This window comes from Passer domesticus, chromosome 25 (assembly GCF_036417665.1).
Source record: "Passer domesticus isolate bPasDom1 chromosome 25, bPasDom1.hap1, whole genome shotgun sequence".
Taxonomy (NCBI): Eukaryota; Metazoa; Chordata; class Aves; order Passeriformes; family Passeridae; genus Passer; species Passer domesticus.
Window position 1 is genome coordinate 3,015,411 of NC_087498.1, and position 13,203 is coordinate 3,028,613.

At 50.4% G+C, this 13,203-nt stretch overlaps 1 protein-coding gene across 8 annotated transcripts in view; it reads right to left on the minus strand.

The window, feature by feature from the left end:
* Positions 1-7,870: 7,870 nt before the first annotated feature.
* SRGAP2 (SLIT-ROBO Rho GTPase activating protein 2) overlaps positions 7,871-13,203 on the minus strand; it is a 102,982-nt gene continuing 97,649 nt past the window's right edge. For all 8 annotated transcript variants that reach the window (XM_064399349.1, XM_064399350.1, XM_064399348.1 and 5 more), the window contains 2 exons: positions 12,607-12,934; positions 7,871-9,124 (listed from right to left, as the gene is read on the minus strand). In XM_064399349.1, the coding sequence (XP_064255419.1) occupies positions 8,741-9,124; positions 12,607-12,934 (712 nt within the window). In that variant the 3' untranslated portion in view covers positions 7,871-8,740. The remainder of the gene's footprint in view (positions 9,125-12,606; positions 12,935-13,203) is intronic.

Sequence of the window (13,203 nt, forward strand, 5' to 3'; positions counted from 1 at the left end):
CGGGAACACCGGGCTGACATTCCCCGGCACGCCGGGCAGCCATCCCTGGGCAGCAATCCCTGGGCACACCGGGCTGCCATCCCCCGGGACCCGAGATGCTATCTCCGAGAACACCGGGCTGCTGTCTCCCGGCACACCGGGCTGCCATCCCCCGGCACGCCAGGCTGCTCCGGGACAGCTCCGCTGGTGGCTGAAGGTGCTGAGCTCCGGCTGCCACCGGCACCGCCGGGGATTTGGGAAGCAGAGCCGGATCAGGATCCGTGCCCAGGGTCGGTGTCCAGCCCTTGTTATCTGTGCCAGCACCGGGTCAGTGCTTGAGCCCTGGCATGGACACAGCATCGCCTGGCAAGGCTGGCACTGAGCTGTTGGGGCTCTCTGTCAGGGATGTGGGACAGGGAGGGATGTGGGATGTGGGATGCAGGTGACATACAGGGTGCAGAGCAGGATGTGGGATGCAGAGTGGAATATCAAATGTGGGCCAGGGTGGGATGCAGGATGTGGGATGCAGGGTGGGATGTAGGACAGGGTGGGATGTGGGATGCAGGATGCAGAGGAGGTGTAGGGTGAAGTGTAGGATAGGGTGGGATGTGGGATGCAGGGTGGGATGTAGGACAGGGTGGGATGTGGAATGCAGGGTGGGATGTAGGACAGGGTGGGATGTGGGATGCAGGTGACATACAGGGTGCAGAGCAGGATGTGGGATGCAGGGCAGGGGGGGATGCAGGATGTGGGATGCAGGATGGGATGCAGGATGCAGAGTAGAATATGTAATGTGGGCCAGGGTGGGATGCAGGATGTGGGATGCAGGATGGGTTGTAGGACAGGGTGGGATGTGGGATGCAGGATGGGATGTAGGACAGGGTGGGATGTGGGATGCAGGGTGGGATGTAGGACAGGGTGGGGTGGGGCATGCAGGATGCAGAGGAGGTGTAGGGTGAAGTGTAGGACAGGGTGAGATGTGGCATGGAGGTGACATACAGGGTGCAGAGCAGGATGTGGGATGCAGGGCAGGGTGGGATGCAGGATGTGGGATGCAGGATGGGATGCAGGGCAGGGTGGGATGCAGAATACAGGGTGGAATATGTAATGTGGGCCAGGGTGGGATGCAGGATGTGGGGTTCAGGGTGGGATGCAGGGCAGGATGTGGGATTCAGGGCACTCTGCTGCCTGCACAGGGCAGAGCAGGGCTGCTCCTGCCCCTGCTCACTCTCTTTTCACTGTGACCAGCTCAGCAGCAGGGTCCCACTGTCAGGAATTACTCCAGGCTGGTGTGGATGTCTCTAAAGGCTCCATCCTCACCAATAAAGCCTCCAAAGGTCTGAGAGTTCATCAGCTGTGGGACATCCAAACCTCGACACTGCTTCACCAGCCTGCACACAAACCCCACCCCTAATTAGTTCCTTAATTCCTGCTGAGCTTCATTTTCCCATCCAGGGGTGAGTGCCTGGAGCAGCCTCCGGAGAGCTGGCAGAGGGCACAGCCTGGCCCTTTCCTCGAGGTTATCCAGGGATGCCAGGGCTGGGAAGAGGTGCCAGTCTCAGTTTAACCACACAAAAGCTGAAATCACTTTGATTGAAGTCGTTTTGCTGCAGCTGAGCTGACAGGAAGAGAAAGGGCTGGGTGACTTCTTGAAATTGTGTCTGGTTTTATTTTCTATGCATGTGAAACAGGAGCATCAGTCAGTCCCCACGCTGCTGGCCAAGCCTGTGGCTGGGAGTGCAGGGAACTCACCCCCAACACCTGCCTGGCTTCTTCCTTATGCTTTCTTCTGCTATCCTTTTAGAAGTCCCAGCTCATTTCCTCTCCCTGGTTGCTCCATCAGCAGGATTTCCACCCCAACCCCATCTGAACCCCAGGACTGGATGTGCCTACCGGGGACAAACCCTGGTGTGGTGGGAGAGCGCATCTGGCACAGGCTGGGAGGGAAAAGAACCCAGCCTTGAAAGCAATTTGTGACAAGAATTAATTGTTCCAGCTGGTGGCAGCAAAGCCCGAAGAATAAAGGACAAGCAGCGAGCTCTGTGTGCAGCAGGGACTCGTCCTTGGGGTCAGCAAACCCGAGAGTCCCACGAGCCCAGGGCTGTCCCCTCGGTGTCACTGTGACAAACCTGTGACATGTCCCTGAGAGCTGAACCCTCCCAGCACTCACCGAGGTGTTTCTTTGCTAAAAACCACCAAAACCCATTTCTTTGTTAAAAACCATGGGGTTTGTGAGGGAGGGTTGGCCCCACCTGTGGTTTGATGAGGGTTTAAGAGATGATCACAGCTTCTTCTGCTGGACAGTGACCAAGGGAAAATCAGAAATCCTTGTTATCTGTGCCACCCCATTGCTGTCTGACTCCTATTTCATGTTTTAAAAACAAAAAGCCACCAGCAGCATGCCCAGCTGGCTCTGGGGTGCTGTGATTTTGGAATAAAAACATCCTGGATTTCCTGAGATGTGGGACAGGGAGCACAGGGATGCTCAGCCCAGGGACAGGGAGGAAAAATGCCTCAGTTAAACATCAAACCTCACTGAAAGTAAGTCATTCCTTCAAATCTTAAGAAAAGGAAGTCAAAATGAACAGCCCTGCCATGTTCCCCCTCCACGCTCTGAAAAAGGCCTGTGGAAAAACCAAGATGGGGGCAAGCTGGTAATGATAAAATAATGATCCAATCCATAATCTCAATCTTAAATCCTCTTTCCTGAGCCAGTTGGGGGTCTGTTCTCCACAGGAAAATGATGAAGATTAAGCATTTTTAAATCAGGTCACTGCCAGGGAAGTGTTTGCCCTGGGGAATCCTGCTGTGGTGGCTGCGTGCGAGCCCAGGGTGGGGGAACACGGGGCTGGAATCAGGAATCAGTGGAGTCACAGAAAGAATGGTTTGGGTTGGGAGAGACCTTTCAAGTCTTATCATTCCACAGCAGGGACACCTTCCACCCTCTCAGGGTGCTCCAGCCTGGCCTTGGCACTTCCAGGGATCCAGGGGCAGCCCCAGCAGCTCTGGGCACCCTGTGCCAGGGCCTGCCCAACTTCCCAGGGAACAATTCCTTCCCAATATCCCATCTAAACCTGCCCTCCTTCAGCTTCAGGCCATTCCCTTGTCCTGTCACCCATGCTCTGTCCCCGTTCTCTCTGTGCCACCACGCTGCTCCTGCCATGGAGTGTCCCCGTGCCCAGGATGGCACCAGGAGCTCCTGGCTCCTGCAGATCCTTCCTCACCCACTCAGCAGCACCTCCAGCAACATTCCTGAGCATTCCAGAGCCCCCAGGCCACGCTCTCCCTCTGTCCCACTCAGCCCCAGGACATCACACACCAGCACCCTCAGGTCAGTGTTTCCACCATACCCAAAACATTTATTTCTCCAAAACTATTGCTAATGACAATGGATACATTTTGTTGCCCCAGTATGGATTTAACACTTCCAACACATCGACTCCTAATACTGTACAAGACTGTACCAAAAAGGGGGGGGAAAAACCAAACCAAAAAAAGGCTGTACCTCCATATTGTACAGAGTTCTATGTACAAAGTACAATTTTACACAGTTTAATATATACACCATATATATATTGGTGTAGAAGACATGAAACAGTGGAAACTTGTTTTAGCAAGAACATTCCATCCCACCATGAAACAACTGCTGCTGACAACCCCAGGTTCAGACAGAAAACCACAATTCCTACACTTTGCAACCCGATTTTCCTGCCTTCCAGCAGGACCACTGGAAATCAGAGATGGATTTCAGCACTTGCCCTGTTTGAGCTACATCGAGCTGGGCTTTCAGAGAAGCTGCTGCTCACAAGTATTGCTCCAGCAGTTTGGCACACTCACGAGTCCAACCCCTCGGGCTTGGGTTGTTCTTCACACCTCAGGGCTGTGCCTGGAGGAAAGGCTGGTGAAGTCCACTTCAGGAGTAAGGTTACTACAGTGCCTCAAAAAGGACAGGCCCACCTACGATTCCCACTGCAAACTGCTGAATATTTACCCTGTGTGAAGCTTGGCAGATCAAGTATTAGCACGGCAGGGAGCTGCCTTCCCTCTCCACCTTCCCCTCTTTTTGGCCCATCGTTGAAAAACACTTTCATCCCAAACTACGTTAGAGGAAGCACAGAATTTAACAGGAAAAAAAAAATAAAAAAGAAACCCCAAATCAACAAAACCCTTGCATTTTCCAGGCCTTGAACTGCTGTTTTGGCATCTCTAGAGCCACCCAAATAGATGGTTTGCTGCTAGAAGAGCCTGGAAAAGAATTCATCTGCCTTGTGGTGGGCGGTCGGCGGAACCGCTTGTGCGCGACACAGCCGGGGCCACCCGGCCCCGCAGGCACAGGCAGAGGGTCAAGTATTTCTATTTTTGTTTCTTATTTTCAAGTACCAGGTTGTCACACAGACACAGAGACATGCAGAGCTGACGTGGAAGGAGCTCAAATCCCAGAGTTCAGCCCGTGAAGCGCTTGGTGATCCCCCAGAGCTGGTGCTGGAGCGTCCCTGGGGGAAGGACGTTCCCTCCTTTCCACCTCTTGTGCCACCAGCCCACTAAAGGAACAGCTTCATGTCCCCACCTGCATTTGTGGGGCATTAGCCAAGGCCAGATGAACCCAAAAAAGGGCTGGGTTTTTTTGTGAAAGCTAAAAATCTCAAAATAAATACATCCCCAGCTTGTTAAGCTCAATTTCCTGTTCTGTTCAGGCCCATAAGCAATGGAAATGCCCCAATGCTCCTCTTTTCCTGTGGGTTGTGAAGCAGTTCCCTACCCAGGGGAGTTCAGCGTGTTTGCACTTTGGGGCACATCCCTCTACACCCAGGGCTTGGTCCTGCCAAGCACAGGTGCCCCTCACCAGTGCCACGCCTGGGGGGACAGGGGCACCTCCTTCCTCTCCCTGCTGTGCTCAGGGATGTGCTGGCCAAGGGGCTGAGCTCAGCCTCTCATGGGATCCATCCAACTGGCTCAGCAGGGATTTTTGGGGCATTTTTCCACCATTCCTGATTGCTCACTGAGGGCATCACCTCCTGGAAGTGTCCCCTCCACAAAGATCCCACCAAGGGAGCACTCCCACACCCCCGGGAAGGAGCTGAAGTGCTGAGAACCGGAGACGTCGATTTTTGCAGAAGAACATCTCCCAAAAGCTCCAGAAATCCCCAAACCTACGCCATGCTCCACAGGATTTGAGGTTTTTGACACAGAGAAGAAGAGAAATAAGGCAGCAAACTCCACCTGCAATGAGCTTCTCCTGCCCCAGTATTGCTGGAGCTCTTCCAAGCGCGCCGGGTCGGCCCCGTACCAAGTGCAAGGTGGGGAGCTACAACAGATGGGATTTCTTGCCAAGCTGAAGTGTTTTGATTCAGTAAATAAATTTATGAGAACTCGGTTACCTTAACCTACTTTTGTGCAAGAACAATCTTGCCTTAAAAAAGAAAAAAAAAAAAAAAAAAAAAAAAAAACAACTAAAAAGAAAAAAAAAAATCAACAAAAACTCCCAAAACCCAACACATGAGGTATTCAGCACAGGAAACCCAAAGACTCCTTTTGAACAGGTATCAAAATACAGACATATACAACAACTTTTTTTTTTTTTTTTTTTGTTCTGCTGTCACAGTGCACTCTAATTATTTACTCATTTTTGTTGCAATAAAATACCCAGTACAGATAAAATGAGAGGGTTTGATCGTGTCCCACTGCTCGGACATGAAGGACAAATTTACAATTCATAAACTTTGGACGACCTCAGAGAGGCAGAAATTAAGCAATGGTTAAAGCACACTGCTCCATTCCCAACTAGGGAAATAACCCAGAAAAGGTCTGAGCTTCAGAAACCATTCAGATTGATCACCTAAAACCACGTTTCATTTTAAAAGTTTTTAGTTTTTTTTTTTGCTTTGGATTATTTCAATCCAACACCTGATGAACAAGGTTCATACAAAGCACTATCCAACAGACAGACGTCATTCCAGTTATCAAACACTTCTTTTGTCTTCATATTCGACACAAACGTTACAGGAAAAGTCATGAAAAGAGGAATTTCCTTGGAAGAGCTAAAATTTCTTGGGGATATGAAGATGTGGAGTGCCATTGGTACCTCCCCAGGCAAACCACGGAGTCAGACCTGTCCTCAGGGAGGGAACATTTCCAGTTCCTCCTTCCCACCTTTCCGGCAGCCACTGCTCACAAACCACTCGTGGCAAACGTCCTCTCAGCCTTGTGTGTTCAGAGTGAGGAGGACAAGCTGAAAATCTCCTTTTTCCCCACGATTTCGTGTGTGATTTTCTTGTTTCATCCCTCCCACGTGTGATTTTTCCGCGCGAGGAAGAGGAAGGAGGAGCTTCAGCCTGTCCTATTGCTTGTTGTCAGTCACAGTGCACACCAGAATTCCAGTTGAGTTGCTCCATATCCAGGTGATCCTGCCAAGCACCTTGCCCTTGGCAGCAGGATTGTCCCAGAGCTGTGGATGCTAGAGAAGCACAGTAATAATTCAGATACAGACAGTTGCTGTTACAGTAACCTGAAGTATTTTTTAAAATTTTTTTTGTTTGTTTTTGTTTTCCATCTAATTTCACACTTCAGACCTTGAAGCTGGAAAAGAGCAGCTCCTCCAATGTGCTGTGCGTGGCTGAACACTTATTCTGAGGAATACTGAATGCTAGGCATAAAAATATAAAAAAGAAAATAAGGCATTAAAATGAGGCAAAGTCAATTTACAGAGATCCTGCTCTTGACACAGATTAACTTTGGTCATTTGAGACCAAAAAAAAAAAAAAAAGAAAATAAATCAAAAAACCCAAAAATTCTTACTAAAAAGGAAATGCCAGAAAGTTCTGCCTGAGCAAAAAAACTACAAGTTTAATCATTCTATTTGTTTTTTTCCCCCAAAAGAACAAGTGATTCCTTGGTGGTAGAAGTCCATCAGAACCTGAGAGCAAAGGTGGCTGGTGGCACTGGTGGCATCTCCTGGAGGGCAGGGACAGTCACACTCGTACCGTGGGGTCCCCCAGGGAAGCTCAGGAGAAAGGGAAAACGAGGAGTGTTCTCACCAAAACCTTCCCAGTGCTCCCCAGTTCCTGCATGCCCTGAGCTCAGGGCCCAGAAGAAGCTGGCTGTTTGGGAAGTCATTAATTATGGATTGATTGCTTCTGTAGAAAGGGGGTTGTGCGTGTGGGGATGGACAGGGATGCAGGAAGACCCTGTTCCATATTTCCAAGTATCATCCTAAATGCATGAGAGAAGGACATTTCAGCAACTCTTCTTTGTTTCTTCTTTCTTAAGTGCCAATTAAACTGACTTTGCAGTCACCAGGAACTCACAAACTGCAAGGAAACTCAGCTTAAATGGGTGAGAAAAAATGACTTTTCTTATCTTGTCCTGAATTCATTACTTGATGGCAGCCTAAGATGTGCAGCTTGTTTGAAATCCCAGAAAAGCTGAGGAACGAGGCGAGCCCAGGGTCAGCCAGTCTCCACTGCTAAGTGGCACAAGCCTTTTAATTATTAAATTAAATAACTGTGGGCACTGTGGAGAATTCCCAGGGGAGTACAAAAGAGTCCGTGGATGCTGCTGGCTACGGATAAATACAAATAATACCAAAGGGTTCATTCATTCACAGGTCAGCCCTGCATGGAGCAGGCGTGGCAGGGAGCACGGGGGGCAGCCACTGCAGAGGCCACGTGCTGTCACACCCCTGTCCCCAGCAGCGGCCCCTGCACTGCTCTATGAGAGCAGACAGGGACAAGGCAGGGAGCTGAGAACTCCTGAGCGAAGTTTTTACAGTGCTTGGCGCTGGCATGGGGGTCAGGATCTGTCCTGAGGAACGGGCAAACCAGCAGAGTGTGTCTTGGGGATGGGCTCCCAGCAGAGGATGCTTGTTTTCAAAACGATCTCTTTTTTTTTGTTGTTTGTTTTACATTCAGTCTCCCGAGAGCAAACACCACATCAGAGCCCACGGGCTGAAAATGCCACTGGAAACAATAAAGCTGCTTTTAAATATGGGAGAGCAAAGGGGGAAACCAGTGAAGATTGTCCATAAGCAATGACTGGGCTCTTTCTTGTGCTCCCAGAGCTCAGGAAAACATGTTTGTTTATATTTGCACAGACACGTCTCACGGTGAACTCCACAAAATCTACGAGTGTTCCAGAGTAAACTCATTTCTCCATGACAAATAAAGCATGAGGCTGGATGGCCAAAGGCTTTGGCCCTGAGGGGGAGGAATGGGGAGCAAACAAACAAAACCAGAGGATGTGATGGAAGTCGAGACAGACCCTTAACCACCGTGGCACCAGCGGGCGACGGAATAATAATAATAATAATTATAATTATTATAATAATAATGCACAAGAAACAGGCATGTCCAAGCTCCACGTAACCAGTGGCACCAAAACATGCAATAGACTAAAATCTATCCTATTGTTTCCCTGTGGTAAATGAAACACAGAATACAGAAGTCACTACACCAGTATCCCAAAACAGGACACCACCAAAAGTTCCTTCCAGCGGCCGAACACTTGAACAAGGCATCAAAATCCAACTCATCCCTTGGTGTTTTCCTGCTCAGCTTCACAGTGGCTCGTGGATTGTGGATTTCCCAAGCGTGGCAGGAGCTGTCCTGGGGACGTGGGACGAGGCTGTGGCCGCTCAGGAGCTCCCAGCAGCTCCCAGCAGCTCCCCTTCAATCCAAGCATTCGTTAAATAGGAATTTTCATGTCTTTGCCGGAGTCTCTCCATCTGGAACAGCAGGAGTTGTACCCAGAGAGCAGCAGGGGTGCATCAGACAGTACAGGACTTGTCAGGGGGCTGCTGGGCTGCAGAGGAGGCCACGCCGGGGGTGCTGGCGCTGGTTTTGGGGAACACGGCGGGCTTGGGGCGCGTGGCCGGCGGCTTCACCTGCGTGGCCATTTTGACAGACTTGACGGGCCTGAAGGTGCAGGGGATGTCCCCAGCAGTGCTGGCACTGCGCTGGAAGGGGGGCTCAGTGTCCTTGAGGAGCTGGGTGTGCAGGGGGCTGGAGGGCTCCGAGGTGGGGGCCACCACCGGCGAGGTTTTCAGGGGCTCCAGGGTGTCCAGCACGACGTCGGGCGCGTGCTTGACGCTGCTCTGCCGCTCCAGCTCCCGCAGCTCGTTCAGGGCCGAGTTCATGGTGGCTTCAATGTCCTGCAAGCACAGCAGAGGAGCACGGTGAAGGCACGGCCCAGACACACAAACCACCAGATAAAAGCCAGGTTTTGAGAGTGTTTTTTGTTTTCTAAACACCGACCTCGGGTCAAGGACGGAACCGTGCAGCACCGCATCCTGCGGCCAATCATCACCAAAATTTCCCAGCAATAGGGAGCAAAATAATTGCTAGCATTGCCTTGATGCTAGTCTGGCCCTTCAATGCTCCTGATGCTGCCCAGACTTCAAAGCAAAGCCCCACATGGCAGCAAGGAACAGAAACCAAAGCATTGGTGCCCATTCTTGAAGTTTATTTGGCACATGAGGTTCAGGAGAGTAAATTCCTGAAGGGAGCACTGATGGCTTGGATACTGGGCCACACACTGAATGCTGGAATCCTCGTGGGCTCCTGCTGCCTCACTGGTTTTCCTGCTGAGCTGTTCCCAGAAATGTATTTCACAGGACTCAGAATTTTAGAAAACACAGAAGATGCCAGAAACACGTGTAGCAACCAAAACTGGCCCTTCTCCTTCCTCTTAAAAATCATTGCAGTTCTTAACAAATAAATATAGAGAACATTTGAGCTAAAACCATGGGGGTTTTGTCTCAGGACCTACATGCTGTCTGCTGGAGAGTGCAGTGGTGCACAGAACTCCCTGGGGAGCAGCAGAGCTCAGCCTGGCTGTGACTCACACTTTTGGCTGCAGCTTTCCAGCTTCCTCAGAGCTTTTTCAGGGGGTGGGGAAGGTAAATCAGTCAAGGAATGGTGGAAGAAAGCAGAGGCAGAAATCTGACACCTCCCACTCTATCTTGAGGCCAGGCAGATTTTTGTTATGAAGTTGGGGAAATATGTAAGATGGTTATTGGGTGGTGCTTGAGCAGATACTACAGAGAAAAACACTGATTTAACACAGCTTGGGTTTTTCTCCTTCCTCTTTTCTATTTATTTTCCCCTCCTCTTTCCTTTTTGTCCCCAGACTCTTCTCCACTGAAACAATGGAGTGACGGTTCTGGCAGGGAGAGGAGACAGAACAACTTCAGTCAGAGCCTAATTGCAAAAACAAAGAATCTGATTTATATCAACCAAAGCCTCAGAAGGACAGGGAAGCATGAAGACAGCAGGAGCTGTACACCACATTTCCACTTTAACACATGGGCTTAAGGTAGTCAAAATGGCAAAATCCAAATTCCCATCAGCATTAAACCCATTGAGTTTTAATGTGCCCCTTATTTATTATGTGGAGCTGCTGTTTTGTCAATAAAAAATCCGTTTATTTCTCAGGTATTTCCCCCCTGCTCCTTAGGAACCTGCAGAGCCTGAGGCAGGCAGAGCAGTCAGGTCTCCAGGGCTGCCTTTGTAACCTGAGCCTGGAGCATTCCTTGGCTTCAGGCAGAGCCACCCATCCCACCCTGCAAACAGTGGGTACAGAGAGATGCAAGTGCAGGCACATCCACCTGGGAAGAGCCCTCTGGAAGGGGGAAATCTGTAAATTCACATTTTTATAGCCTGACTTCAGGGCCCCTGTGTAAACAACTAACTCCTGAAAACCAGCAGGGTTGTGTTCAGAGCTGGCTGCTGATCACACTCTGAGAAGATGAGGATGCCACTGGAGCACTGCACTCCCCTCACCCCGAGTCAGCAGCCTGCTTTTATTTGGGCTCTGCTGCTCCAGGTGCTTCCCACGTTGTGGGTTTGTATGTGCTGAGTGTTTCAGTGGTGACACTAGTAGGAATACCTTGCATACTCCATTGTGTACACCAAATAACAGGCAAAACTATCAAAAAAGTTTTTATCATACAGAAAAGCAGGAAATGGATTTGCAGAGAGTTCTCAAAATCTTGCAGAGATAGCAGATGAAAGTATAGACATGGATGTCACACCACAGGCAAGCCTGCACCACTGACAGGAGAGTATTAAATCCACAAGAAACACTTCATTTCTCTCACGTCTTGAAGTTATGGTTGCTTAATTCTCTGCTGGCACCTTTGGAATCTGTGTCACTTTCTGAAATGGGGGTTTTTAGTTTTGAGATGAAATTCTGGGTAACCAACAGGGCCAAGATTTTATGGAGGAAGGACCTGACTCAAGCTGCACCAAGGGAAATTGAGGCTGGATATTAGGAAGAAGTTTTTCACAGAAAGGATGATGAAGTTCTGGAATGGCTGCCCAGAGGTGGTGCAGTCACCATCCCTGGTGTGTTTAACAAAGCCTGGATGTGGCACTGGGGGCCAGGGTTCAGTTGAGGTGTTGGGGCTGGGATGGGTTTGATGATCTTTGAGGTCTCTCCCACCCTGGTCATTCTGTGATTCTGTGACTGTTTACCTTCCCTCAGGAAAGCAGCCTCAGTGCCTGCACACAGAGACGAGGAAAGCCCAGACTGGGGCTGTGTCCTGAGCAAATATTGCACTGCGAGAATCACAGAATGTTTGGGCTTGGAAGGGACCTCCGGAGTCCAACCCACTGTCCAGGCAGGGTCACCTGCAGTAGGTGACACAGAAACTCATCCAGGTGGCTTTGGGGTGTCTGCACAGAGGGAGACTCCAGAACCTTCCTGGGCAGCAGTTCAGGGCCCTGCACCCTCGTGGACAGAAGCTCTTCCTCACGTTGAGGCTGAACTTTTGTTTTAATCTATGGCTCCTTGTGCTGCTGCTGAACAGAGCCTGGCACCATCCTGACACTCCTTGGGGACATTTTATCCTAAATTGTCTTGTTCTGTTTATACTGAATAATAAGTTTTGCACCTTTAAGACTTGTTCCAGAGAGCGCAGGGGGGAGGAAGAAGCTGCAGTTTGTTTTCAGACACTGCACTCACTCCTCCCCATTCCTGCTCCTGGGCTGTGCTGTCTGCGGATGGACAGACAGCAGGACAGAGCTCTCCTTTACTTTTAGTTAGTTTTAGCTAGCTGAGGCAGAGAAGTTTCCTGCAGTTTGTTTCAGACACTGCACTCACTCCTCCTCATTCCTGCTCCTGGGCTGTGCTGTCTGCGGATGGACAGAGAGCAGGACAGAGCTCTCCTCTGCTTTTAGTTTTAGCTAGCTGAGGCAAAGAAGTTCCCTGGACTGTGGTTTTCCTTTTTCTTGGACCTATTCAAACCTGCTCTGGCCTGAACACCAGCAGAGCACTGCCAGCCCCATCTGTGGCCGTCGGGCCGGGCCTGGGCCGCGGCGTTTCCAGCACCGAGGGCCTGATCAGAGACTGAGTGAGCCCAAGGAGGGGACTGTTCTGAGTTTGCCATCTCTTTTTGGAGCAGCAAGAGGTTTTATTGTTTAATATTGTTTGGGTTTTATTGTTGAATAAACAGGTTTCTTTCCACTTTTCTCCAAGGAGGTATTTTCTCCCCAGCCGGCTGCGGTTCGGGGCCGATTGAATCTGCTTTTCTAGAGAAGCCCCTTTGGGGGTTCTCTCCCAAATTTGCCCTGACCCAGAACACCTGGCAAAGGGATTTTCATCAATACCAGTGGCACACACAGTGCTGCTCACCTGCGCGATGACCTCGGGGTCCAGGGGCCGGTGGTTGTTGAAGCTCTTGGAGCGGCCGGCGGTGACGGCCTTGCGGATCTGCGGGCTGTCCATCCTGCTCTTCAGCGACGAGTGCCGGCTGATGGAGTTCAGGCTGCCGTGCCCACTGATGGAGCATTTGTCTGGAACCTCCTTGGGAAGACTTTGGCTCATAATGGGCTGAGATGAGGGCCTGGAAGCGGCTATGGCCCCGGGGGAGGCTGGTTCTGCCAGGGAACTACCTAGGCCGTGGCTGTCACTTTGACGGAACGCTCTTCTGATGCTGCCTGACTCTGGTTTCTTTCTTTGCCTTCAGTCACAAAAGCAAAACAAGTCAATACAAGCAGGTACAGGGCTGTCATTTGAAGATATCCCCCCAAAACAACACACAGGACAATGGGGAGAGACACAGAGGTACCCAGATTACAAACAGACCCAGGGGTTGAGGAGTGATTGCGGTACAGTGAAATAATTATAAATTATAAATTATAAATCATTCCAGTTTCACGCTTCTAACAACAAGGCTGAGTCCTGGCAGCTGTGCACATTCATAGCAAAACCAGAAAACTTGGGTGGAAC